General features: G+C 35.2%; 1 protein-coding gene across 1 annotated transcript in view; it reads left to right on the top strand.

Moving 5' to 3' along the window:
• The window catches only part of WDR70 (WD repeat domain 70), a 136990-nt gene that overhangs the window by 16385 nt on the left and 93948 nt on the right, over window positions 1-26657 (top strand). Inside the window, exons 6-8 of the mRNA XM_054003062.1 lie at window positions 16116-16175; window positions 21278-21411; window positions 26458-26611. Coding sequence (XP_053859037.1) covers window positions 16116-16175; window positions 21278-21411; window positions 26458-26611 — 348 coding nt within the window. The remainder of the gene's footprint in view (window positions 1-16115; window positions 16176-21277; window positions 21412-26457; window positions 26612-26657) is intronic.

Raw genomic sequence — 26657 nt, 5'->3', positions numbered from 1 at the left:
ATTCCTTCTTGAAGTTCATTGGCTACCTTTTCCACTGAGTACCAAAAATGTCAGAAATGGAAATTCGTAAGAAAATTTAGGTAGCTTAATCATTCTCAGTGTCTACAAACTGCAGATGCTTGTTTTATAAGATTGTGATGCAGAGTGCTGAATCATTTTAAGGACAACATCTGCTTGGTCTACAGTGTCAAGTCTTGGTCTTTATCAGCATTCTGTGCTATTTTAGATGACTTAAGACCATCTGAAAAGAAATAGGTTTTTATCTCCATAATTTTTTTCTGTAGAAACTATTAAAATTCTGGAGAAGTTGTAAACCCCCATGTACTGTTTCTTTTTCTTTTATAACACTTTTGGTTTTCTCATACATGTTTAAAAAATTTTGTTTTTTACCTCATGTTTAAAAAATGCGGTGTCATTTGGATGACATGCATGGGTGTGCAGGCACACAAGTTTAAATGTTGGGTAACACGTAAGAGTGTGATAATATTTGACTCATTAGAAGTGCATCATCCAAATTTAAATTCTAGAAATAACAATGTGAGAGTAAGCTTCACAGTACATCTCAATAGAAAATAGTTTGAAAATTCTGACATGGGTTTCTTTTCTGTCAATAACTGCTTGTTTTAGTAACTTCATTTGTTTTAACTTGGCATTTATTACATTTCTTTTCTCAGAGTCCTTCAGAGTTGTTTCTCTGTTCCATGATTAAATGCTGCCTTATCTAGCATTTTCTTTGGTGAGGACAGCCAGTTGGTTGTGGGCTTTTTTTTTTTTTTTATTTTTTCAGACCAGTGCTCTGTCGTAATTAATTTCTCTTCCTGTGGTACCTTTTAGAGATCAGGCATTCTGTTGATCCTCTCTTTCCCATTCCTGCTTGTATCCCTGTCTCTTGTGACTCTCATATTTTTCTCCTTTCTGTAAAGGAACTCATGAAAAAATATTTTTAAAATAACAAATGTTTGTATTTGTGACAGTGCAAGCCTGTGAGTAGTAAAGTTTTTGCATTGGACAGCTGCAATATTAAAGGCAGATTCTTTCAATTATCTCTAAATTAATGGTGTAAGGCTTAGTCCAGTTGCTGTCCATAAATTTTTTTCTTAGGGGAGACAATTACGATACATTGAGTAGACAGTGCATTTATAAGAAAGCCTTATAGTAGTTCCTGTGATTTCTCAAAGCCTTGTTATCCAAATAAGAAACTGCATTCTGTTTTACAGTGAATGAGTAGTAGTAAAATAATTCAATGCATTTTCAGCAGAAATCTTAATTCCTCTTGAGTAAAATGAATGTCACTAGATCTAAATTAGTTACAACTATGCTATTTATAAGGCTATTTTAAATAAGCATCTGCCCAATTCACATGATAGTTATGAAAACTGGTCCTATCCTGTAAAAAAATACGATAGCTGTCAGCTGTAGTTTAACTCCGTAGTTTAATGCAATTTGCATTAGTTTACCTCTTGAGAATCATCTCATAGTGTAGGAATTAATGGAAGGTGCAACTCTGTCTAGTACTTCTAGGGAGTATCCTCTGGACTCTGCAACCAGGTTTGAGTGGGTGGGAAAATACCACAGAAGCTACCCAAAATTTTACAGGTAAAATTTTTGTCTAGCTGTATCTTGTGGGTGGGTGTCTAAAAAAGGGTTCATGTTACTCTGAGTAATACTTTAAAGTGTTGAAAATTTCCAAAGTATTGTGAGAAAAATAAATTAAAAATTTGGTAAAAATAAGGAAACAAATATAATATGTATGCTTCTGATGGTCATGTGTTTACCAAATCTACTTGCTTTCCAAGTAAGAATTTTTTTTTTTTTTTTTTTTTCTGGAGTCAACCTTGGCACTTTATGTGTGTTCTCTTTTTTGGAATATTAATTAGTGATATGCATTTTTTGAGCATTTTAAACCAAATTTATATATAAATTGAAAATTATTTTTATGCTGTGTTTTCTCATATGATTACATAGCTACTAAGGTAATTGGCTCATTTTCAGAACTAAATTGACCAAGAGAATTTCCCAGTAACTAGAACTTCCTAGAACTTCTTTTGTTTTTGTTTCAAAGCTCCTTGTAGATATTGAAGTTTTTGTAGATAAAGAAAATCAGGAGTGATTGAGTCACATAGCATCTTAAAGAAAGATCATTGGTAGGTTTAGGGTTTCTGTGTTAGGAAGTTTGTATTGCAGGCCAGGAGCTGATAAGAATCCAAATGTGCAGAATGTTTCTATTTGAAATAAGTTGAATGAATAACATTTATCTTTAACCTGTAACAGCTCATGTTTCATCAAAGAAAACAACCCAGCTTTAGATTTTGTAAGCACTTTGAAAATGCTGTATGGCAGCTCCTGATAGTGAATTGCTTGACCTTGCTGTATGCTATTCTTCTAGCTAAAAAGGCATGCAGGAGGCATACTGACAATAATCTTTCAGCTTGGCACTTTTACAGTGAGAAGGGCTTACTGTGTAAGCATGAGGCTTAACATACCATACCTTGTTGTAATTGCAAGTTCTAAGAAGGTCATCTCAGGTCTTTCATCCTTTGGGGTGGGTGGTTTAAATTGTGTGCAGTTGATATTATAGCTTATTGGTTATTTGAGTTCTTTAAGTGCAAGTTTGTGGACACTATAACAGTAAATATCATTTGGAGCAAATACGTAACCTTACGAAAAATTCCAGTGTCTTAGCCAGAACTCTTCCTTTATTTTGCAAAAATTTAATAGCGTAATTTCTATCTGCCCAGTCCCTGTCAGTATTAATAGATACTTGTAAGTCCTTGATATCCACAACCAGCTGCAAAAGTCTATTTATATATATTTGCTCACTCTTTCTAGCTTGTTCCCTCACCTACGGTCCATGCTACTGGAATTGTTCAGTATCATAGTGACTGTGAGGATTTCAGAATGCACGAGTAACTTATAGTGGGTTTTAAGAATTTTTGTGCCTGTTTGTCTCAAATTGATGATTTTGTTTTAAAATCAGGATTCTTTTGCTTTTTCCATTTCCTTAATTCTGTATTACACTGAAATTGTAGGAGTAAGGGGGTCACAGGTAGGAGCAACTTACTCAGTGTTAGGGTTTCTGCATTTTAGAATGTTTTCTCATTTTAATAGATTGTCCCACACAGTCATTTCTGAAAGTATTGATTTATGTAGTGAATACTAAACTCCCTAGTTTTACTCACTAAATAAAATGAAGGCAGTTTTTCCCTGTCTGTAGTGGTTTATCAGATCTCATGAGAGGAACATAAAGACAAGGGGTTGCCATCATTCTCTACACAGAGATCCATTTTTGCTATCTCAGACTGGATGTTAGTTTTGGTAGCTAAGTGACCTGAGGATCCAGAGTATCTGAAATGTATGATATGTAATGCCAGGTAAATTCTGAAAGCAAGACTGTTAAAAAAAGTGCCTTCAAATGGCCCGTACTTTGCAATTTTTCTGTAAACAGAACAATGGCATTGAAAAAACTCACTGTGAAACAGTTTGTTTTGGAAGCATATCTACTGCCCATTTTGTGTGGCTCCCAAGAGGTGAAATGTAAATTCTTAAGAGGCTTGGGAAACAGTCAAGTCTGGGACAGCAGTAGGTGTTACGTGAGATAGAATTCATTTCGGAACTAAACCATGTCATTTAGTGGATCACACATTCAAGGGGCATGTCAAACATGAGGTTAATGTGAAGAATTTGGGCTTACAGAATGAATTGAAGAAACAGGAGTTAAATTCTGCCCAAGTGCAGCAAACTGTGCAAAATTGGGAATCCTTGTTTTGGCTTCCTTATGAGTTATCTGGAATATGTCCATAACGGGGAATTTGAACAAATATGAGCAAAAAATCTTGGACTGCATTTGATTCAGATTACTTTATGGGTCATATGTTCCTGCCTACCATTTCAGCTTTTCCTGTGAAAAGCCAGTAAGTGTTTATAAGTTCTCTGCTTCTCTCGCACATGTTTTTTGCGTATTTTGTACTTTAGTTTCTTTTTCGATAGAATAGCATGTTGGACTTGCTTATTACAGGGGAAGATCTGCTAGAGGATTTTTATAGATAGAGCTTGCTTTTTTAATGGAAATATTTTAATGGAATCATGCATTTCCTAGGAACCTCACCAATCAGTCAGCCAGGAGGCACAAAATATCATGGATCTGTTTTCTCAACAACATCAAGACTGCACTTGTAACATAAGCATTATGCTTACTATTTTTCCCCCTTATTGTGGGGGGGCTTTTCATTTGCTTTTGCGTCCCTGGAGGACAAAGGCATGGAGACCAACCTTGCCGAGAAGAACTTGGGAAGCAAAAGCCTGAAATGACCTGGCAATGTGTGCTTGCAGCCCCAAAAGCCTGGGCTGCATCCAGAGCCCCATGGACAGCAGGGGAGGGAGGGGATTCTGCTCCTCTGCTCTGCTCTGCTCTGCTCTGCTCTGCTCTGCTCTGCTGAGACCCACCTGGAGCACTGCATCCAGCTCTGGGCTCCCAGCATAAAAAAGAAGGTCAGGGGCCTTTCAGAGTGAGTCCAGGGAAGGGCCACAAAGATGCTCAAAGGTCTGCAGCACCTCTCATGTGATGAAAATGCTGAGGGAATTGGGACCTGAAGAAGAGAAGACACTGAGGATACCTTACTGCAGCCTTCCAGTACCTAAAGGAGTCCCACAAGAAACATGGTGACATTTTAGCAGGGTCTGTAGTTATTGAGCAAGGGGTCATGACACTGAGCTAAAAGAGGGTTGATTTAGCTTAGATACACGGTTTTTTATGCTGAGGCCTGTAACAGGTTACCCAGAGAGGGATGGTACATGCCCCAACCCTGAAAACAAAATTAAGTCCAGGTTGAACAGAGGTCTGTGCCACCTGATCTAGTTGAATATATCCCTGTTTGTTGCAGGGGCATTGGACTATATGGTCTTTACAGGCCATCAACTTAAACTATTCAATGATTGTTTGTAAATAATAGGCATTAATGATTCCTGTCTTATTGTAATCTAAGCGGCTTAATGAACAGACCTACTATACTTACTGGAGTATCAGCATAGCACACCTGCAAGGTGGAACATTTTATCCTATTTAAAACATACAAGCACAAAAGCAATTGTCATATTGAAAATTTTCCAGTAGATATGTAGTAGATATGTGGTCTGGAATCTGGAGTTCTTTATATCTATGGACTGTACTTTTATTTCCTGACTCTTGCAAAAAAAGTAATTGTATTGTTTCATCTGAATATCTGAAGTTGCCATCTTTGTACTAGATTTGTATGAACTTAAAGTATATTGGTAACTGTCTCTTATGATCAAGTTGAAGATGCATATTGTTGTTAATCCATTTCAGATTGGTTAACAAGTTTATTATATACACAAGTAATAGCAATTTAATTTGAATCATATAATCCAGACTTAAACTTTAGATTGTAAAAGGAAGATTTTTCCTATAACTCTTTGTATAGTATGGAGTATCATCAGCAACTCCTTGTGAAGATCAAGAAACCTACTGAATAAGAAGAGATATCATAGGTTGTCTCTAAGCTACATTTTCTGTATGTTAGGAAGGAAGAAAGATGTCTGAGATCTTAAATAATGTTAGTAAAAATCTGAAATGAGGCATTTCAGGAAGGTATGATACTGACTTTTTGTGTTCTTTTTCTATTCACACAGCTAAAATGTTCATGTTGTCAAGACAATGGAACTTTATCTTAGTCTGGGTTAAAAAGTGAAAGCATTGCTTCTTTGCACTCGTATACTTCAGGCTCCTTAAGGAATGACTATAATAAGTGTTGGATTTAAATGGGTGACATTCCACTGAAAGCTGTGTTGAGGTCGTTGTTCTTTTCCTGTATAACCCAGAGCTGAGCCATACTGAACAGTTATAGTTTGGTTGCTCTGTAGAAATCAATGCCTTTCTGTCTAGTTGTGTGTCCTGTCAGGTTTAATTGTAATCATTTGGAATTTTCAGACTACATTACATGTATGGAAATCAGTATTTTTGATACAGTATGCTGGAGGGATTTCAACATACATAGGTACTGTAGTAAAATATACCATATAAATGCGTTAGAAGACAAGCATTTGCTTGTCTTCTAATACAGTTATTTGCTTTATGATTCCAAATAAAGCCAGGATATTCACACTGGTTACCATTTCTAACCTAGTGCTTAGTACTTGCCTTGAACATTTTGAAAATTATTGCAGTGTTGTTGTATATTACAACTATTTTAGCAATATGAGGTACATAATCTGGCCCTAATGCACTGCTTTCTTCTGCCATAAGCTTTAGATAAAAGAATATACCTGAGTGAAGCATGAAGGAAGGTGTGTTTCTACCAAGCATGGACCTCAAGTCCATAGAATATAAATGTATCTTTTCCTCTTTCCAGATGCATAAAGTCACTTAGCAATTTATCCTCATGTCACATTACATAAAATTGTGCTGCTATAAGAGAACTTAAATATTAATGTTTTGAATGTAATTTATGGGTGGCATGGGAGAATTAGTAATCAAAACAGTAATGGAATTGGAACCAGCTGTGGAAGCTACATAGGAAATTGTTCTTCCTTCCTGCAGTAACAGAGACATGCTGTAATTTTTAACCCTTGTCTCCCTGCCTTCACCCTGAGTTGCCGATCTTCCTTACAGGACTAGCTGACAAACGTAGACACACACATATACTTTTAATTCCTTACCCTAATTATTTGGTAAATTTGAGGACAACTGCAGTCATTGTCACTAGGTGGGTTGTTATTCATAAATTTCTGTCTCTCAAGATCCTGAAGTAAACTTTCGAATGAACACATTTCACAATAACAGTGGTAGAACTGTTGAAAAGTGGAGTTCGTGGACACCTCTCTCTCTCTCTCTTGCACTGTAATGGTTTCATTTGCTGACAGTAGTGTGTTTGCTAAGACCAACAGGATCCCTAGGAGACGTGAGAAACTTCACCACCATTGCTGAAAACCTTAGCAGATTCCTTGAAATAGGTATTATTTATTCCCATTTTTTCAGATAAGGAAACTGAGTATGTAGAGGTCAAATAAATAGCACAGTTAAAGGTCAAGGATTGGTCTACACCAATGGTGTATTTTAAAAATTTTGCTCATTAAAACACAAACAATTTAAAAGAGGTGGCTTGATAATGAGGTTGCCATTATACTGGTATAGAGGTTGTATTATCCTGATGCTTGTGAAATTCTATGCTAACATGTTCACCAGAAGTCTTAAAATGAGCATAAGGCTTCTTTTTGGTAAGAGGAAAAAATGGATTTTATTTCAGTTGTAGTAATACCATTTCTGTATTAAATAGCAATTCCAAATATTGATCATATATTGGTTGCATTGTTTTTTTGAAGTTCTGATGAGCCCAGGATTGTATTGCTGTTGATGGACTTAATTTCACTGGTTACACAACTTTCAAAAGAAGCTTTAATACTTATTGTAGTGCATATGTAATTTTAATTTAATTTCCAAAGAAGTGCATGTAACTATTGGGTGTTGCTGAATGAATTACAAAGGCTTAGTAGTATTATTGACTTTTTAAATATATAGAAGGGAGGAATATTTTTTTTTAAAAACATGTTTAACTTTTTACATATTTCTGAATTGTAAGATACTTCTTTATTTTGACAGAGGTTAAATGTAGAGAACAGTAAAGCTATTTTAAAGAGTGAAAAACATCAAAGTGTTTGTGGTTTATCTTGGTGAGTCAAGTGAAAGAACTTCATGCTCTTTACTCTCTAAAGTTTGCCAAATGGTGGTAATGATAAAGTAGTTTAGATATTTCGGAGCAAGTTTAATGTAAATAATTAAGTGAACTGGCTAGCAGGCTGAAAAATGTTATGCATTAACAAATGTTAAGTTCAGTCTGGTTGTGCATCCTCTGTTTTGGATTTGGATTCTTTCATGGGTGTATTTTATGGCATATTCCTTCTGGTAGAAATCCCGCATGGACTCTGTGATACAAAATTCTACACAAGCTGAATGTAAACAGGTGAATGCCTGTTCCCATGTGAACTAAACATTTGGCACTTCTACTCCAAAGACTTAAAAGTGCACAATTATTTGCCCTTTCTGATTTCATAATTAAGCTATGTTTTGGAGACCTACCAACCTGAACAAACCTTTCAGAGTTTATTTCTCCTCACTGTCAGCTGATCTATGGTTGTGTGAGTTATTTTACTGTTGCAGAGTAAATGGGAGTACTCCATTGTGTTAAAACAAAGTGCTCTATGTAGCTCTTAGGAATAACCTTAATAAAGGATATGCCTGACTAAAAATGCTAGAGATTTTTTTTTCCTAACATGGCAGGTAGTAGTAATGTTTTGTATTCCTTTATTGTAGTAAAACAGTGGCTTGACTGAACAGGGGTGCTTTTTGGTGGTATGTGGCAGTTATACATACAGTTTCAGCAAATTTGAAGTATTTATACCCATTTGAAGCTGAGATGATAAAGATGAAACAGGTGTTTGATCATATGAGTGGAATGTAACTGGAATACTCAGCTTAAGTAAACCTGTCTCCCAGAAACTGCAGAGGAAACTTGAATGACTCCAGGCAATTTTAGATTTAAATCAGTTTTATCAATGATTGTAACTTGCTTTAGAAAAGGCTCAAGAGAATTTCTTTGGTATACATTCTGAGAACAATTCCCAGGTCATAAGCATTAGTATAAACTATGACTTCATAAATCAAAGGCTTATTAGAAATTTAGAAATTTATCTGAATGAGATTTTGGAATCTAGATGAAAAATAGCAACCTCCTGACATGTGTCTAGAAGTAGCCCCCAGAAGACAAGCAGGCATTTTGCTGTACTCTAGAAGTATGATTTTTATGTCTAAAAATGGTGCTTGCAAACATGCTGAGATTCTATTTGTAATATCTTTTCTAAACTGCTAAGACACTGGAGTCTTTTCAGAAAGGGATACGCTGGTAAGTGGCATGAAAGGGAAGGGGAGAGTTAATTGATGTTACCTGTTGTGCCATGGCACGGTCTCTGAGTTACCTACCATTTGACTCAACATCTAATAAAATACGTTGTATCTGGCCTATAATAACAATAGAAATTTACTACTTTTAGGCAGTCATGTTGAAATAAAGATTTAATCTAAGGTCTTTTTCCTTGCTGATTGAACCTGACAAAACACTTAGGTTCAGATTGTAAGAGAACAATTACACAGATCTGTGAATTAGATGATGTTGGAAGAAAATAGCCACAGTTCTATTTCCATATTGAATAATTAAATTTACTTCCTGTTGGTATTTGAAAGGAAGGTCCTTTGTTTAAAGCACCTTTTAATTCTTGAGTGCACACTGAAGCAATATATCTCTTAGTTCACTAAAGGAAAGAACAATGTCTCCTTGATCTTCCTACACCTAAAATTCAGGATGTAAATATTCTGCACTATTTTGACTTACCTAAGTTAAAGGCTGGAAACTGGGAACAGTATAATTTTGTAGGGCCCTTCCGATATTTCTGTTAATTTTGAAGGTTTTTTGCATTCATCATGCAGTTATAGTTATCTATGTTTTTCCATGAGTAGCGAATATTTTGGGTGTTTTGTGGGAATGCCAGCCAAGATAATTCATACCAGTAGTATGCATGCATCCTCCTGTTTTCCAGAATGTTTTCCTTTATCTTCAGACCAGAAATTTACATAATATAGACACACATGCCCTGATTCATCCAACATAATTAAGGAACCTATGCTAGGAATTCAGATGCTTTGCACTTTCCTGAATAATTCATGAAGAAGAGAGGTTTCAAAATAATCTTGTTTTTTTGCTACACTTCTTCTTTAGTTATTTGCTTATTTTTGAAGACTGTATAGGAAGTCTGAAGAAAGTTGTTTCCATATTTACATGCATCACATTTAGAAATTCAGATTGTATGAATCTGGCTCAAGCTGAGTTTAATAACATGCAAGTCTGCATGAGAATACATCTGTCAGTTCTAACACTTAAAAGAGAGGAAATTAAAAGTTGTTGAAATGTCCTTTCAAATCTGTATGCTTCCTTCTGCATGGAAGTTTATGGGTAATGCACTCCTGTAAACCCCCAAAAATGTAGATTTTTCTGTTACTGTAGAACAGCATCTTGCCCATCTCTGATATTGTAGGTTTTCATTCGTTATCTTTGTCTTCAGTGTTCACTGGTGCAACCTTAGTGTATATTATTTTCAGTTTAATTTACAGAGGAGAAGAATGAAAAATTGTGACTTGGTAAACCTGCCCATTTTACAAGCAGTGTGGTTTTAATCAGTGCATGATTGTGGAACAAAAGATGACATCACTGTGTGTTTGTTTGAAAAATGGGTTTAAAAAAGAACAAAAAAAATAAATTAGAACACTTACTACTGCCTTCACCTTTCACTGGTGTCATGGAAGATTCATCTGGGTGCCTAACAGCTGAAAACATTTATCTGGTTTGAAAAGAGGAATGAGGGATGTTTTCTTCCAGATTTGTGAAATACTCCCCTTAACGTCCTTTTATCTTTCTTTAAATAATGTTTCAGACTTAATATTGAAGAACAGAACAAGGTTCTTTTCTCTCAGTTCATCATCACTAAAATAATTTCTTAATTTCCTTCACTTGCATATTGAAGTTGGATATGAGGTAGAAAGGAAAAAACTGCTTTTTTGTGGGCCTGAGTTGGTTCCAATGCAAGAAGGTGTGCAAGTGTCTCCCTGTGAAGTTTTATGGACTTCTAGAACTTCTTTACACTGAAAAAAAATAGTTTAGGTTGTATTTTAAGTGATGTGTGAAAGGGAATACTTGACCTGAAAACCAAACACATTTTGATACAGACAAGTAACAACAAGCATGAGTTGAAGCCTTCTGCCATTCATATTAACATATGGTTGTGCCTAGATACAGCACTTGGACCAGATTTCTTTGGTGGTTGAGATAAACAGTGGCTTATCTCCAGAATTCACTGGTTTTCTGTGGTGTTTTATCTGTCTAAACATTACAGGCTGTCCATGGAGTCTCCCTCTCTGGAGATAGTCAAAACCCACCTAGCTGAACTCCTGTGTCACCTGCTGCAGGTGACCCTGCCTTGGCAGGAGGGTTGGACTGGATGATCTCCAGAGGTCCCTTCCAACACTGACCATTCCATGGTTTTGTGAAGAGCTTGTGCTCTTGTACCTTCTGCTTTGGGAATTACTGTGTCATATATCCCATCCTTTCTGTTGTGATTGATGAGTTGTCTGCCCATATTTTTGTTCTTAAAATATTTTAAGAGCTTTCTCTTTCAATATGTAATATAATTTACAGTAGGAACATTTTTATAAGAAGATACTACATTTCTCTTTTTAACTTTTTCCTGTCATCTTGATTAACTTTCTTAACTGTACTTAGATTTTGAACGCTTTGATGAAGAAAATAGCAGAAGGATAAATTTGCTAGTATCTGTCACAAGGCAGATTTCAGCACTGTCAGTCTGTATGCTGGTGTACAAAATAAAGGGTCTCAAAGGGTCTCAAATTTTCCTGCCTTCCTTGCCTTGCCCCTGAGCAGTGTGACATTTGCTTTTCCATGCAAATCAATCATTTTGGATGGGAAGAGAATAAGCTTTAAAAAAACTTGCAAGAAAACAGGAACATTTTGTGTTTAAACAAAAGGCACAAAAATAGAAAATCCTTTTTTCTTAATTTCCAGAAGGACTGAGATTTGAATGATTAAAACATGGCCTTCTGTAGGGGGACCTTTCGAGGGGAATTAAGTTCTTAAGTAGATGGAGGTACTTGGATTACTGTTTATTGCTAGGGTTTGTTGTTCCCTTTCCACTTCCACCAGCTATTCCTGCTGCCCATTTGGTATTCCAGTCATTTTCATCTGTCTTCAAATAAGGCAGTAATCATCTGTGTCAGGCTACCTCTGTGATACTTGTTCTGCAAAACCTGTAGTTTCACCAGAAATGGAGAAATCTCTGTGAAGTGTAGATCTTGCCTCCTCCTCATCACTCCTGCCTATGAACAGACAGGATCTTCCCTGTGGAGTATATCAAACTGGAGCCCCAAAAGGGCAAAGTGTGCGTACACTTGGAGCAGAAGGGTGTTTTTAGTATAGTAGAATCACTTAAAGTTATTGAATAGTTTGGATTGAAAGGGACCCTAAAGACTATCTCATTCCAATGTCCCTGCAGCTAAACCAGGTTGCTCAGAGTCCCATCCAGGCCTGGTCTTAAAAACTTCAGGAATGGGGCATCCCCAGCTTCTCTCAGCAACCTGTGTTAGTGCCTCACTACCCTCGCAGTAAAGAATTTCTTCATAATATCTAACCTAAACCTACCCTCTTTCTCAGTTTAAACCTATTCCCCTTTGTCCTAATGCCACATGTTCTTGTGGTAAGTCCCTCCAGCTTTTTTGAGGCCCCCTTCAGATACAGGAATAATGTTTCCTCAAAGCCTTCTCTTCTCCGGGCTAAGCCATGCTTGTGGCCTGTCCTCACAAGAGAAATGCTCCAGCTCCCTGATCAATTTAAAGGCTCTCTTAAAGATATTTAAAATAGGTAGTAGCCAAACCAGCTTTAACATTTTCTCTTGCTCAAGGGAGGGAAAGTGCTCACCTTTTAGTTCATCCACCAGTAGTTTTGCATTTCTTTCTCCATGCTGTGCCATAGCTCTGCTCTCAAGAATGATAATCTTTTCAAGTTTTCAGGAAGCCAATGTTTAGGAGAGAACTGAGAACAAAGGAGCTATCCAGATTTTTTTCCAGGACAGCATTTGATCTTGAAGTTGTCAAAGAAGGCAATTCCAAACACAGAGAAAAAATAAGTGATTTTTCTCTGTAAATTATAGTATTGTAGGTTCCCAGGAAAGTTCTATTTAAGGGCCTGATGTGTGAAAGACTACCTATAGCTTGCAAGTCTTTGTCATACAATATAATTTCCATTTATATATAAACCTCTGCAAACAGAACAGTAGAGGTTCTTTTAGTGTAATTTTTCCCTTCTCTGATTGGGCCATAAAAAAGTGAGTAATTTTGGTCTATTTGATTTTTTGGTTTTGTCTTTGGGGAGACTAATGTAGTTTCAGCCTCTGGTTGCTAGTGGTGTATCTTCTGAGTATTGTTTGAGAATATGGAAACTCCCAGAAGGAACAAGGAAAAAAAATCCACAATACAGTGGTGTAGTAAATAGAAGATTGATTTTAGGCACAGGAGTATAACACTCAACTAGGGCTGGAATTCCCTGAAAGAATTGAAACTCCATACTACAGATGTGATGCTGATTTGCAGTGTCCCTTTGCAGAAATTGCTTTTAAGGTAAGACTATTCATTTTGAGAAAAAACTGTGAACTTGTAGAATACTCTATTTCACAGATTTAATATGTATTAATCTTGTATTGGGAAATGAGAATTTTTGTAAAAATATTAGGAGATATGTCAACACCATAACTATTTTCCTCTGTTTCTGCTGAAGCAGAAATTTAAAATATTGTCTTTTCCTCATGGGCTTTAAAAGAAAATAACAGCAACAACAACAAACACTCCGGAAATCCTGTAAAGATTTTATCTCCTGTAGTTTTAATCACTGTACAAATTTTGCAGAACAATATTAGTGAAATCATATAATCAGTTTGTGTGAAGTTAACATCTGAAATCCAAGCAATAGCTGAAGTCCTTGAGGTGCAGGTACACTTCAGACAAGCTCTATCTTTTAATTTTTTTCACACTTACAGTAATATTCCAGTATATATGATATCCAGATGTTCGGTCAGCCTAAATTTATTTGCTATATTCGAAGTGTGAAAAAAAAAAAAGGATTTTATGGCATTCATTATTCTTTGGAATGTAACTGGAAAAGTGCAGTAGTGCTGTGCTGGTAGTTGCATCTGATTATCTTGTGTGCATATAGGCATGTGCTGTGGCACATGAGAGATACAGCATTCTGAGTAATTTAGGAAGTTCATGGTTAACTAAAATAGAATAAGACACCTTGGTTTTTTTGTAAATATTTAGCTAATTTGAAGATGTTATGCCAAGATATGTTCCTGGATGTTGTTATCTTAATTTTTTTGTTTTGAATAGTCTAAACAGTTACTTTAACTGTCAGGCATCCCTTGGACACTGTAGAGCTTAGCACCAGTAGCAGTCGCCAAGTGTCTGTCTTTTAGGCTCGGAATGTTTGATTTATCAGGTGGCAGAATATATTCCTGTCTGTTCTTATTCCCTAAAATGAGTAGCCAGAATACTGTTTAATGTGAGTGTGGTGTAAAGCTAAAATGTTTTCATGTTAGTGCTTCACTCTTCTCATAAAAAAGGGGATTTAATTATTGTCACCTGAGGGAGCTAGCAATTGAAATAAAGTAAGTTTGTTCTAGATAGTTTTGTTTATTAATAAATTATTTTTTTCTTTGACTTACTGAAAGGCCTCTCAAAGTTAAATTAAATTCAGTGCTCACACAATATAGACATACAATACCTATCTTTGTGGTAAGGTACATGAAATGAAGAATTCTATAATATTCCAAGGCAGAAACACAACCTTGCAGTGATTAAGGCAGTGGTTTCTATGAAAGCCTTTGATTCGCAAAAATAGTACATCTTTTGTTGATGGCTGTTGTGGATGAATCTTGGAGACTGTTTGCTTTTCACACTTTGGTTTTTATGGAATGTGCTTGGATGATAAGTGCAGGCAATGACTGTTGAGCGGTTTTTTGCATCCCAAGAAACGGCAAATACCAGTTTATAGTGTAGGGAATGATGGAGCATTGAAAACCTAATTTGTATTATAATTATACCTTTGTCTGTGTCCTTCGTAGTGTCAGTTGAACAATAAACTCATTTTCATAATCACAGCTTTGCTTGGGAATTTTGAGTTACAACTGCTTCTCAGCTTCTAAACCACTGAGTCTGTGAAAGTGTCACTTGGTGCCATGTGGGCTATACCTTTTAGGATGTCATGCGTAGCTATTGGTAAACCTTTACTGTTACCTTGTGGTGGGCTGACCTTGGCTGCATGCCAGGTACCCACCAGGCTGTTTTATCACTCCTATCCTCAGCAGGATGGAATGGGAGAAGAGAAGAAGATGGAAAAAAAATCACATGGATCGAGATAAAGGCAGCTTAATGAAGTAAAAGTGAAGTCCACACATGGAAACTAGGGAAAGCAGAAGATTTATTCTCTACTTCCCTTTAGCAGGGGATATCTTGCCGCTTCCCAGTAGGGCTTCAGAGAGCAAAGTGGTTGCTCTGGAAGACAAATTACGAAAGCACATGCGTAGCCTCCATGCCCTCCCCCCTTAAAGACTATCTCATTTCAACCCCTCAGCCACGGGCAGAAGCACCTTCCACTAGACCAAATTGCTCAGAGCATCATTCAACACGACCTCACACATTTCTAGGCATGAAACATCCACAGCTTCTCTGGGCAACCTGTGCCAGTGCCTAACAACCCTCACAGTAAAGAATAATGCCTAATCTAAATGTATTCCTTTGTAGTTTAAGTAAAGTTAGAAGAAGGGTAGGTGTAGCTAAACCAAAGATAATGAAAGTTTCAGTTTTATCAGAGAACTAAAAGATGGAACTGATAAAGAAGATAAAAAAAAATATGAAGGTAATCAGCCTGATGCTACAGAGATGTTTCTGTGAAGCATGAAAAATAGTGAAGGGATTGTCAGAGATGGATAAGGCAGAACATTTAATGTGTAGCATAAAATGTGCATAAAATTATTTTAAAATCATACCTGGCAACAGAAAATTATAGCAAATATGTCAGGCATCAAGAGGGTAGATAGTGTCTATTTCAGGAAATTGGAGTGGTGCCAGATAAATAAGCATTTTGAGGGTAATGAGTCACATGACCTTCGTAGAAAGTTGCTCAAAAGTACTTGAGTACTTCCATTACATTTCTTTCTGTGTGAACAATATCTTCCAAAGAGAAAGAAAATATTTTTGTGTTTTAGTCTTAAGATGGTGTCATATTTTTAAAACAATTATTCGTCATATTTTTGGGAGTCTATCCATGCAAATAAAATTGTGAAATCAGTCTCTGTTTATGATATCCCCATTTCTCTTCCTCGTGTTACGACTGGTTTGATGGAGATTTTCTTACTTTTACATATATGTTCCTTTAGTGCATTTTTTGGGGATAGCACGGTTTTCACAGAAGTGAATTTTCTTTTTTTTACAGAACCCTGTCAAGAAAATCCCAGATTCTCATGAAATTACACTCCAACATGGAACAAAGACAGTAAGTGATAACATGTTTTCAAACCTTTGTGCTTTTCTAAAATTGTTAACAAATACTTAACAGCTAAAGTTCAAGAAGCAAATTTTTTCCTTGATTTGTTATTTTAGTTGGTCTCTTTTCTTAGTGCAATTGAAAGTGTGTTTCATGACTACCTCTTCAATTTCTTGTAATAACCTAAATATGGCTCCATTTGACTCAATTGTAGTCTTATTTTCATCAAGTATGTTCTCTCTAATTGTTAAGAGTTTTTCTTCTAGGATGGACCTTCCTAATATGTTGACATGGGTCTAATCTAGACCTTTCTTTGGTCATGGGTTTAAAGGAGAATGTTATTGCCAGCGACTTTTCTGCAGCTAATACTTCATTTTACTTTAATCTTTAGTGCCTTTTATACACCATTCTCAATTTCTTGAGATCTTGTTCTTCCTTGTCTTTGACTGCATCTTTTCTATTTTTTATCTCCAGTACTGCTCCTTTGCTTTCTTTTAAAGAACCACAGGCAAACTTGGAAGTGTCTTTTTTTGCTCTATATATTTCTATCTCTGTATAATCACATCTTCCAATATAAATTAAATTGTTTTTGTGGGCTGATTGACATGTAAAAGATGCATTGCATTACACTAAAGAAAATAGAGTGGATTTTTGTACACGTCGTGCATGCAACTGCTTTGCATATTAATTTCTATAAATACTAGGTTTTGCAGAGTATTGTACTAGTGCAAATCAGTTTCCTATTTTACATGTGACAGTAACTGCTTCTGCAGTATGTTTCTTGAATACATGCCCTAACAAACTTTGTTAGGTAAATTTTTTTTTATTTATTTTTCTCTATATTAAACCAGTAAATCTTTTCATGGCTTCTTAAAGAGTAAGATCATGTTATTTCTAACTAAAAGGCCTTGTAAAGTGGAAGTTACAGTTCTGGAAGACTTCTGAGATATTTTGAATGCAGGAGAATGCAGCTGTCATCACCTTGAACAGAGGTGAATTGTAATGTGGGATATGTATAGTGCAGTTGGATTAGACTGGATGCAGTAAATTAAACATATTGAAAAAAATATCTCTTCTGTAGAAGTGTTGTCCTTTTGGGTTTTCTTTTTGTTTTAGAATAGTGAAAACATTTACCCCTGACCTTACACACATAAGGATGGGAATAACTTCATATCTTGATTTTGGTGTTCTGCCCCAATTTTTTAAAATACAGTCTTCTCATTATGTTCATACAGTGTACTGTATTTCAGCTAAGCTTATGTATCCCGTCTCTACCTCTTCAATCTAGTGAATGTGGATTTGATGATGACTATTCCTGTGCAGCTGAGAAATCTCAGGAAAGATTTCCCAACCTAGAGAGTCTTCCCAGAAATCTGATTAATTTCCCAGTTGTATTGCTTCTACAGTGTAATAGGAATTACTGCTCCCAATGAAACTTCATTTATAATTTTTTTATTTCTCATTGTACTTTTGATATATAGGTGGGTATGAGAAAGAATATGAAATTCGTACTTTGTAATATCTCATTTCACAACTGCTCCGTCAAATAGAAGTTACTGAATAGAACACTTGAGTGTTCTGATTAATCTGGAGATGCCCAGTTTTTCTGCATGTCAGAAATAATGAAAGAAATGGCTAGGGTTCAAAATTTCCATGTAAGTTGTAAAAAGGGCATATTCTTTTTAGAAACACTTAAGAGAGTTCACATTTTAAAAGATTTCTGCAAGTGAATGCCTCTGAATTACAGCAGGACATTTAGATTAGAGAGGAATCAGTTGCCCGGTGAATAGGACCTTCATTTCTGCCACATCCTGATTTTCTTGAAAGTACTATTTTCAGACAGTTTGCTATACTAGGGCATTGTATATTTGAAATACTGTGAGGTACCTGAGTTACAGAATCACAGAATTTTCTGAGTTGGAAAGAGCCTCAGAAAGATGATGAAGTTCAACCCCTGGCTGTGCACAGCACCATCCCTAAGAGTCACACCATGTACCCAAGAGCATTGTCCAAACACTTTTTGAACTCTGTCAACTGCTGTGACAACTTCCATGGGGAACCTTTTCCAGTACCCAAGACTTTTCCTCTCATGGAGCCGTGCTGGTGGTGACTGATGACAGCATTGTCCTTCTTCTTGCCCTTCTTGAAAACTGGAACAACTTTCACCAGTTTCCAATCAACTGGGATATCTCCGGATTCCCAAGACTGCCTGAAAGGCTTTGGAATAATGTCAGCCAGCTCTTTGAGGGTTCTCTGATGAATCTCATCAGGCTCCATGGCCTGATGTAGGGATCCACTTGGAGCAGCAGATCCTGTGCAATTTCAGGATTGGCTGGGAGTTGATAATTTTCACAGTCATGGTCTGAGACCCCCTTGGTCTGTCAGAAGACAGAGGCAAAGAAAGCTTTAAACATCTCTGCTTTGTCTCTGACCTCTTTGTGAAGTGTGCTTCCTTATCCTTTAATGGACTGATATTATTTCTACACTTTAACCATTAATATGGTTAAAGTGTAGAAATATGCCTTTAATCATTAATAAGCTTAAAATAAAAAAAAGTTCTTGTTTTCCCCCATGATTCTGGACAGCTTCAACTCCAACTGAGCTTTGGCTGCACAGATATTCTTCCTGCAGTAGTAAGCAGCATCTCTGTATTCTTCCCATGTCACCTGACTTCGCTTTCACTGGGCATATACCTTTCTTTTTTGCCTTACTTCCAAGAGAAAATCCCTGCTCAGCCAAGCCAGACTTCTGCCTCACCTGCTTGATTTCCAACACTGGGGAATAGCCTGCTCCTGCCGTGATGCTTAAAAGGTGGCCAGCAGAGAGCTGGTCGGCAGCAGTGGGAACCTAAAGGAGAAGCTGACTAGAAATGAGTCTTTGATAAGATAAGGAATAGCTAAGTGAGCTTCTCCATAAAACTGGAAAAAGAAAGCTCAAAAGAAGCCCATACTAATTTATGTAAGGAAATCTAAATTCTAGGGGAGCAAGTTGTTCACCTTAAAGAATAAATTTCATTCATACATGCTGATTTTATTGGAACAATTGTTTTCTGTAGGTTACTTTTTTCATGAACTTGTTTCCATGCTTTAAAATATTTTCTGTGGGAACTATTCAACAGTTTACATAAGTTTTAAAAGTCTCCATAACACAGTGTATATAGATGTATACTAAAGCATTGAAAAAAAAAAAAGTACAATAGTAGATTGATATATCTTTGAGACAAGTTTTTTTTTTTTTTTTGTTCCTGTCAGTACTTCTCATGTGTACGTCTAAAGAAGGTACATATCGGTGAGCATCTTCTCTGTAAAATTCTTGGTATTTCTGTACATCCATATCTAGAATTTTTAATACAGTTTTAGGCATCTGAAAGTAATTCCCTTGAGTTCTTTTCTTCCCCGAAGACATTCGATGTTGCTAACCTGTAGTCATGATATTATTCTCAGGCATTACCCTCCACTCAGAAATGAAAGGTTTTTTGTCTTTTATTCTGTATACAGTGTTTTTGTTTGATTGGTTTTTTTCCACATGGTTTTGTATAGGTCAGATGTTCTTGGTGAATTCTTTTTCCTTCAGAATTCTCTGGTTTATCTCTTCAAATGCTTTTCCTGACATTTTGTAGAACATTATTATTAGTAGTATTAGTATTATCATCATTACCATTATCATTACTGCTACTACTAGTAGTACTGCTACTAGTACTACTAGTATTAGTACTACTACTACTACTTTATTGTGTTGGAGACTATCTTTCTTCTTGCTGAAAGGGTTTTTCAATGTGATGATTATTTCTCTTATAAATATAGGATGACCCATGTTTTTGTTTTGTTTTTGTTAAAAGTAGTCTGCTGGTTATAGTCCTCCATTAAAATGTAGGCATGAATTCCATCTGAGTTTTACCTTTTAACAAAAACTTCTTCAGGCATTTTAACAATTCAGGTTAGGTGTAATTTTGAGTAATTCCAAAAATACACTAGTTTTATATTTTTTGATAGAACTTTTCATCACTTTCTTATGTAGATGACTTCGTTTTTTGAGAATTAATCTCTTGGTATCTAAATTAGTTTAGCACATTGTCCAGCACATCTTATATTAACGTTTGAAATCATAGTAGTAGATACATTATTTTCATAACTATGAGAGGAAAAGAAATAATTTTGAAGGTAAATGATTTTAAATAATTATCTTATATAATTTCAAGTGAAATGCCTTCTGTTACCTTATTTCTCCATGTAGTGAGTTGAACACTGTTATTTATTTTAGTACATGAAATAGTATATATTGTACGATAGAATGTTACCATTCTTCAAATAGAGAATTAAAACAGATTTTCAGTAAAATTCCCATTTTACTTGATCTGTGATTTGAGAATAACAGATGAGAATAATAAGCATTAGAATTCTTTCCTCAGAATTTTCAATAGCTCTGAGAAGCTGGTTTTGTATATAAAAGAAATGGGGTTTGAGAAGTTCTTTTACCTATTTTGTTACAATAGTATCTTTTAAAAATCTGTGATTTAAAAAAAATCAAGTTTATACCCTATTTTTTTCTTCTCTTTCTTTTTCAGAAGAGAAATTTAACTAAGCAATATGTGTATGCACATGACCTGTCTTGAATAAACTTAGGATCTTAAACTGGTGAATGTTAAACACCATTTTGTTACTTTGCTAGAAATACTTTTTGTACTTTTGATAGAAGTCTAGAATACAATTCTTCACAGAAATACTTAGCCACATTTTGCAATGAGATGCTGTAAACTATTTTTTTCTCAGCTGTCTTCAGTGGTTTTTTTAGACTATGTAATTGTTACTTCCATTCTTACTACTACTTCAAAAGTACTAAAACTTTATCAAGGTAGTGACATTTCAAACTGAAAATATAGCTATGATATTTTACTAAGAAACCAGTGCTCTGGGTTTTTTGAGGCTTGGTTTTTTTTTTTTTGTTTGTTTGTTTGTTTGTTTGTTTGTTTGTTTTTTTTTGTTTGTTTTTTTTTTGTTTTTTTTTTTTTTTTTTTTAACTTTAGTAGCAGTATATGTTTTGGTGACACCCTGAAGAATTGTGGAAAAAATGAAAGAGCTTGAAAGATTATGATTTTTTTTTTTTCTTTACAGGTTTCTGCTTTGGGGTTGGATCCTTCAGGTGCTCGTTTGATAACTGGTGGATATGATTATGATGTAAAATTTTGGGATTTTGCTGGAATGGATGCCTCTCTCCAAGCTTTTCGGTCACTCCAGCCTTGTGAATGGTAGGCATGAAGGCTGCCTTTTGCACTTACTGTTTCATGTGAAGCTCCTGGTAGAATGCACAAATGCCTTGTAAGACAGCTTGTTTAAAAGGCTCTTGAATACCAAGGAATGTGAACCTAAGAACTTGTCTGCTTATTTCTTTTCCTGCTTTTTGCAGTGACTTGCATAATTTCCCCTTTTAGAAAGCTACAGGTGAATTTGCCAATGCAATTGTGAATAGCACATCAGAAAAGGAGCCTCTCAAAGACAAGTTGACTATCATAGTTGTAACTGACATTATTAGAATATACTTTCTATATGTATTCTGCTTATATAAAACTAATTAAAAGAAGCAAGTTAAAACAATTGATCCCTTTGTGGAGATCCTGTCTAGTTCCTTCCTGGATTTCTGAAGGGAAGGGTGATTTATTTAATTTTCATGAAGTCCTGTGTTTCAGAAAGCACTGGTCCTTTGCATTGCAGTTATCACTGAATAACAATGTAGTGTGAAATACTGTCTTTCTTAAACAAAAAATATACTTATTTGCATTTATTTCTATGTTTCTATATATGCAAAATGAAAAGAAAATGCAGGAAGCATTTTAAGAGAGTTATTTCCATACTATCCGTATTGTTCACTGGTAATTTAGAAAGTAAGTGAAGTGAGTTCATTTAATTATTCCAGAGAACTGGAATACAGAACTCCTTCAACAGTAGTGCACACTGAACTTACGTTGCATAAAATAAACCACAGTAGTTTTAACAAGGTACTTTCTGATCTGGCTTATGTGGTACAGTTTATAAGGTACTTTGGTGTGATTAAAAAAGGGATTGAAATTTATTATACGCAGAGTAACTAGTACTTAGAATGTCTATTTTTAATCATTACTATCTTAAAAAGCTACAGCTGAGTTTTGGTCAGTTTGGAAGGCTGGAATGCATATAACTGACTACAGATATGCCAAAAATCTAGATAATGAAAGCGGAGGAGAAGTTAGGACTGTTATCCTTAACAGGAGCAAAATAGAAAGGGATTCCACTGTTGTTCTGAAGTCTGAAAAATTGGAAAAATAAAAAAGTGTGCTTTATTGCATTATGCAGTTCCAATCTCTTTTACAGACCTTGACTTCTTATAATAAGCTGACAAATTATACATTTACTTTGAAAACATAATTTAGTAAACATGCCACTTAGGAATAAATAAAGAAATTAAAGTTTTCACATGCGAAGTGACATTCAGACTTTTCTGGCATGAGTTTCATTTAGATCATTAGTTAGCAGGATATAATTGGTGTTGTCCTTCCTCTGGAATAACTGAGCAGAAAGAGCTGACAGTCTTTACTCCCACAGTAGAAAATTATTTAAATGAAGCATTTTCAAGTTTAGCAGAAGAGTACATTCAAATTTAGTAGTACTTGCTAATAATGGTGTAAAACATAAATATTGTATAAAAACCACAAGTAGATTGTATGTTAATGTTCTATTTCAGGGATAGTTGCAGATAAATTGGTAAGCTCCTTTTAGCAAAAAACTAATAGTAAAATATGAACTTAAAATACTTGTTATTCTTGACACTGTTCATTTAGTGTGTTGCAAGAACCTCACAAGTATTTTTATATAAATGTTATTTTTAAAATTCTTGTGATTTGAATACCTTGATGTATAAATAAAGTACTTAAAACATAAACATGAAGTAATATTAAAAATAGATTTGTCTGGTGTGAAGTTCGGAAATTACACTTATGATGCAAGTCTCATTAACTAATTTTGGGGGTTTAAAAAAGTTATTCAAATTTAACTTCTGTATCTTTTTCTAAACATAAAACTGGAACTATATCTCTGTCTGGTAAAAAGATTCAACTTCAAGTTCTTTCATGCTGACATTGAGACAAGCTGGTGAATATGTGGAATATTATATAACTTGTGTCCAGGTGTATATATGTTCTTATATTACATTTTTCACTATGAAGTTTATTATTGAAGGGCTATTAGCATTCACAGACTTGAATTTCAAAGAATTCTGAGGAGTTCTGGTATGGAAACATTAGGTGTTAGCAGAAATCCAGATCTGGAGTCATAAATTTAATTTAATTTTAAAAATGAAGGAGCCTGAGATCAATTCTGTATTGTCAAGGCTCCATTTTGTAGCATAATATCAGGTTACTCTGTTAATTTCTCCTTGGATTTGTGATGTAAAGTTTAAAAAAAAAAAAAAGCAGCCTGACACAAAGCTAGTGCTTTCAAGCCACACCTTGGTATTAAAGCCAAAAGCAAGTGTTAGGCAAAGCTGTTATGTAGAAAATATTTGTGTGTCATGATTCTATCCATGTATATAGCTCTGTTCTGCAGGTACAAAGTACTGTGCACATTTGGCTGTTTTAAACCAAAATTACTCAGATTAATGCTATTAAAAGGAACTGTAATAATAAGTTTCCCAAGACTTTTGCTATAACATTAATAACCAAAAATGCTTTCTTAAAGAACGGCTTTTGCAAAGCCTCACTTTTGGCCATGTTCTAGTAAATACCAGAACTTTGGGACTTTGCAAATACTCAGAGGAGCAATTTTGAGACATGATTTTAAAAGTCACATTGCACAGTCAAGAAGGCATGGGTTTGGGTCTTTTTTCTTTAGGTAAAGGTTATGTAAATCTTTTCTCTAAAGCTAATATTTTCACATGACTGATTTGATAAATTATTGGTTCCATTGTGCTAGTTGCTGTAAAATCAGTTGCTTTTCCTTACTAGGAGAAATTTTAAGACAAAAGAAAACTTTGTTCAGACATGCTGATACGGAACTACTAAGAAGCAATGAGATGACATTTTTTGAACAGTGTGGTGTTAATAGTATTAATGCCTGCAGTTTGACTTTCAGTATTTTGGTGTCGGAAAACAGGGTATTTTTTCAGAAGACCCTATGGGCCTTTATGTATTGTGGATTCTTTCAGAAATCAGATTTTACTTCTGAGCTGCTTGTTATTACCTAGTGGTCAGATCCTTTTCATGCATGAGACATGCATCAAGTGAAAATATGTTTTCGTCTAGTTTTTAAATGTTTATTTTTTATTCTTACATTTCAGTGGTGACAAGTGCAAAATATGAACCTGTGCTTTGGAAATGTTGGCTGTTTTCTTTTTCCAATTTCAGCATTAGAGTATGAGAAATATAACCCAATAAGTACTTCATTCTGTATACAGTACTCAAATGGGGCTCAGGAATATTTTGTAGGAATCATATGATTGGTCAAGAGAACTTGGAAGTCCAACTGAGAAAAAAATTTTAATTCCTAGGGTGTTTGTTCTGCAGAAACTGAATCTGATGTATTCTTTAGTCTAGGTTTATCAGCTGTCTGGGTAGAATATTCTAGACTTTAGATGTTATTTCTCTTGTGGGTTTCCTGTAATTTCTTTCAGTGTTTCCTCTGAGCTTAATGTAGCTGGCCATCTTCTTTTCTGAGAAGGTGTTCATTTTTGCTCTTGAGGATCAGAATGTTTATTCAGACATTGACTACGATGTATTTTGGAAATTCCCAGATTTGAATGTCTCCTTTCTATTAAAGATCAGCTTATAATATTCAGTCCAATTTGGCTGCCAGTTGATATTACATAATAGGGTGCTTGAAGCAATTTTTAGCTTTTGAATTGTAATGTAATCAGTTTTGCCAAACATTTTTTGAATAAGACACTTATGCTTAGTTTACATTACTGTGATCAATGCAGAACTTTTTAAGTAAGTATTACAATATTTTAAGTGTTTCATATAGTAACTCATAGTTTGAGGACACATTTAACAGATAATAGCTACTGCTGAGAAAATTACATGAAGCCACTACTGTATAAGAACAGAAATACTAAAAGATTAAATTGCAAGTTGCACAGTTGGCTTTTTTAGTCTTCTGACTGTTAACTTCACTAATGGGAAATAATGTTGAAAGGTAGTTTCCTGAAAGGTGCTAGGATTTGAATGCACACAGCAATGTTATTAAGCAATGGGAGGATATTTCTTTGAGAATACTTTGGATGCCATGAGAATCCAAATCTAGCTAGCAAATGTGTTCTGGTCCTGTACTTGAGATTAATCTAGAGGCAGGGGTGAAGTATTAATATAAAGTAATGTTACTGTGCGCATTCTGTTAATGTGCTGGGATATAAATTCTGTCAGGTGTGAAGGTGAAGTGAATAGACTGCTTTATATTCTTTGCTATCCTTATAATGAAGTATAGGGGATCAAAGGGATATCTGCTTCAGATACAGCAAGAGCGGTGAAATTTGTTCATAATGCAAGATGCTGAGAGAATATGCTGAAGCTGGAATTGGGCTTTTCATTCATCATTCAGCTTTGCACTTTCAGTTCATCTTTGTCATCTCAGTATTATTATACCATGGTTTCTGCCTCATATTTTCTCAATCAATGGAACATGTGTGTGAGAACACTCTTAAAACAAATGAACAGTTACGTAGACATAGTAAACTGGACAGATGGTTATCTATTGTCATGTTTCCAGGGCTGATGGTATTATTTAACTTTGTCTTAAAGTTTGATGAAATTAAAGCCCTAACCATAATAAAAAGTGTGAGAATGCTGGCCTATGACTAATATCCTGGTATGTGAGGTACAGTGAAGTTTTATGTATGACTACAACATCCTTTTATAGTAATTTACAGATTAGTGTAATTCTACATTTTACTTTTGGGAAAATGAAAAAGAATTTTCATCTCTAGGTAATTAAATCTGACACATACTATTTTTCCATTGGAGTTATAATAGCATTCTTAAAGAAATATGTTTTCCAGAAATGACATTTTACGTGTTTGATAAGCTATGTGTGGTTAAAAGAAACATGACACACACATATGCACACACATAGTGGAATGAAAAACTTTATTCCATTAGTAAAAGATTTTCTGCCTCCTGCCTCTTTGATATAGGAGTGTATATAGGTCTGTTTCTGCAATATGGTTTCTCACCACTGACACTTTTGTTTTCATGTAAGTTTACAGGAATGTTAACTGAAATGTTTTATTTCTCCTTTTTTTTTTTCTTTTTTTTTTTTTTTTCCTTTTATAGTCACCAAATCAAGTCTTTACAGTATAGCAGCACAGGAGATGTCATTCTCGTTGTCTCTGGTAACTCTCAGGCAAAAGTTCTTGACAGAGATGGCTTCCCGGTAATGGAATGCATAAAGGGAGACCAGTACATTGTGGATATGACAAACACAAAGGTAAAGTCAGGGGCTGGAGGTTGTTTACTTGCATGCTGTGAGTGTA

This window comes from Vidua macroura, chromosome Z (assembly GCF_024509145.1).
Source record: "Vidua macroura isolate BioBank_ID:100142 chromosome Z, ASM2450914v1, whole genome shotgun sequence".
Taxonomy (NCBI): Eukaryota; Metazoa; Chordata; class Aves; order Passeriformes; family Viduidae; genus Vidua; species Vidua macroura.
The sequence above is the reverse complement of the archived record's forward strand: the minus strand, read 5'-3'. Positions and strand labels throughout refer to the sequence as shown.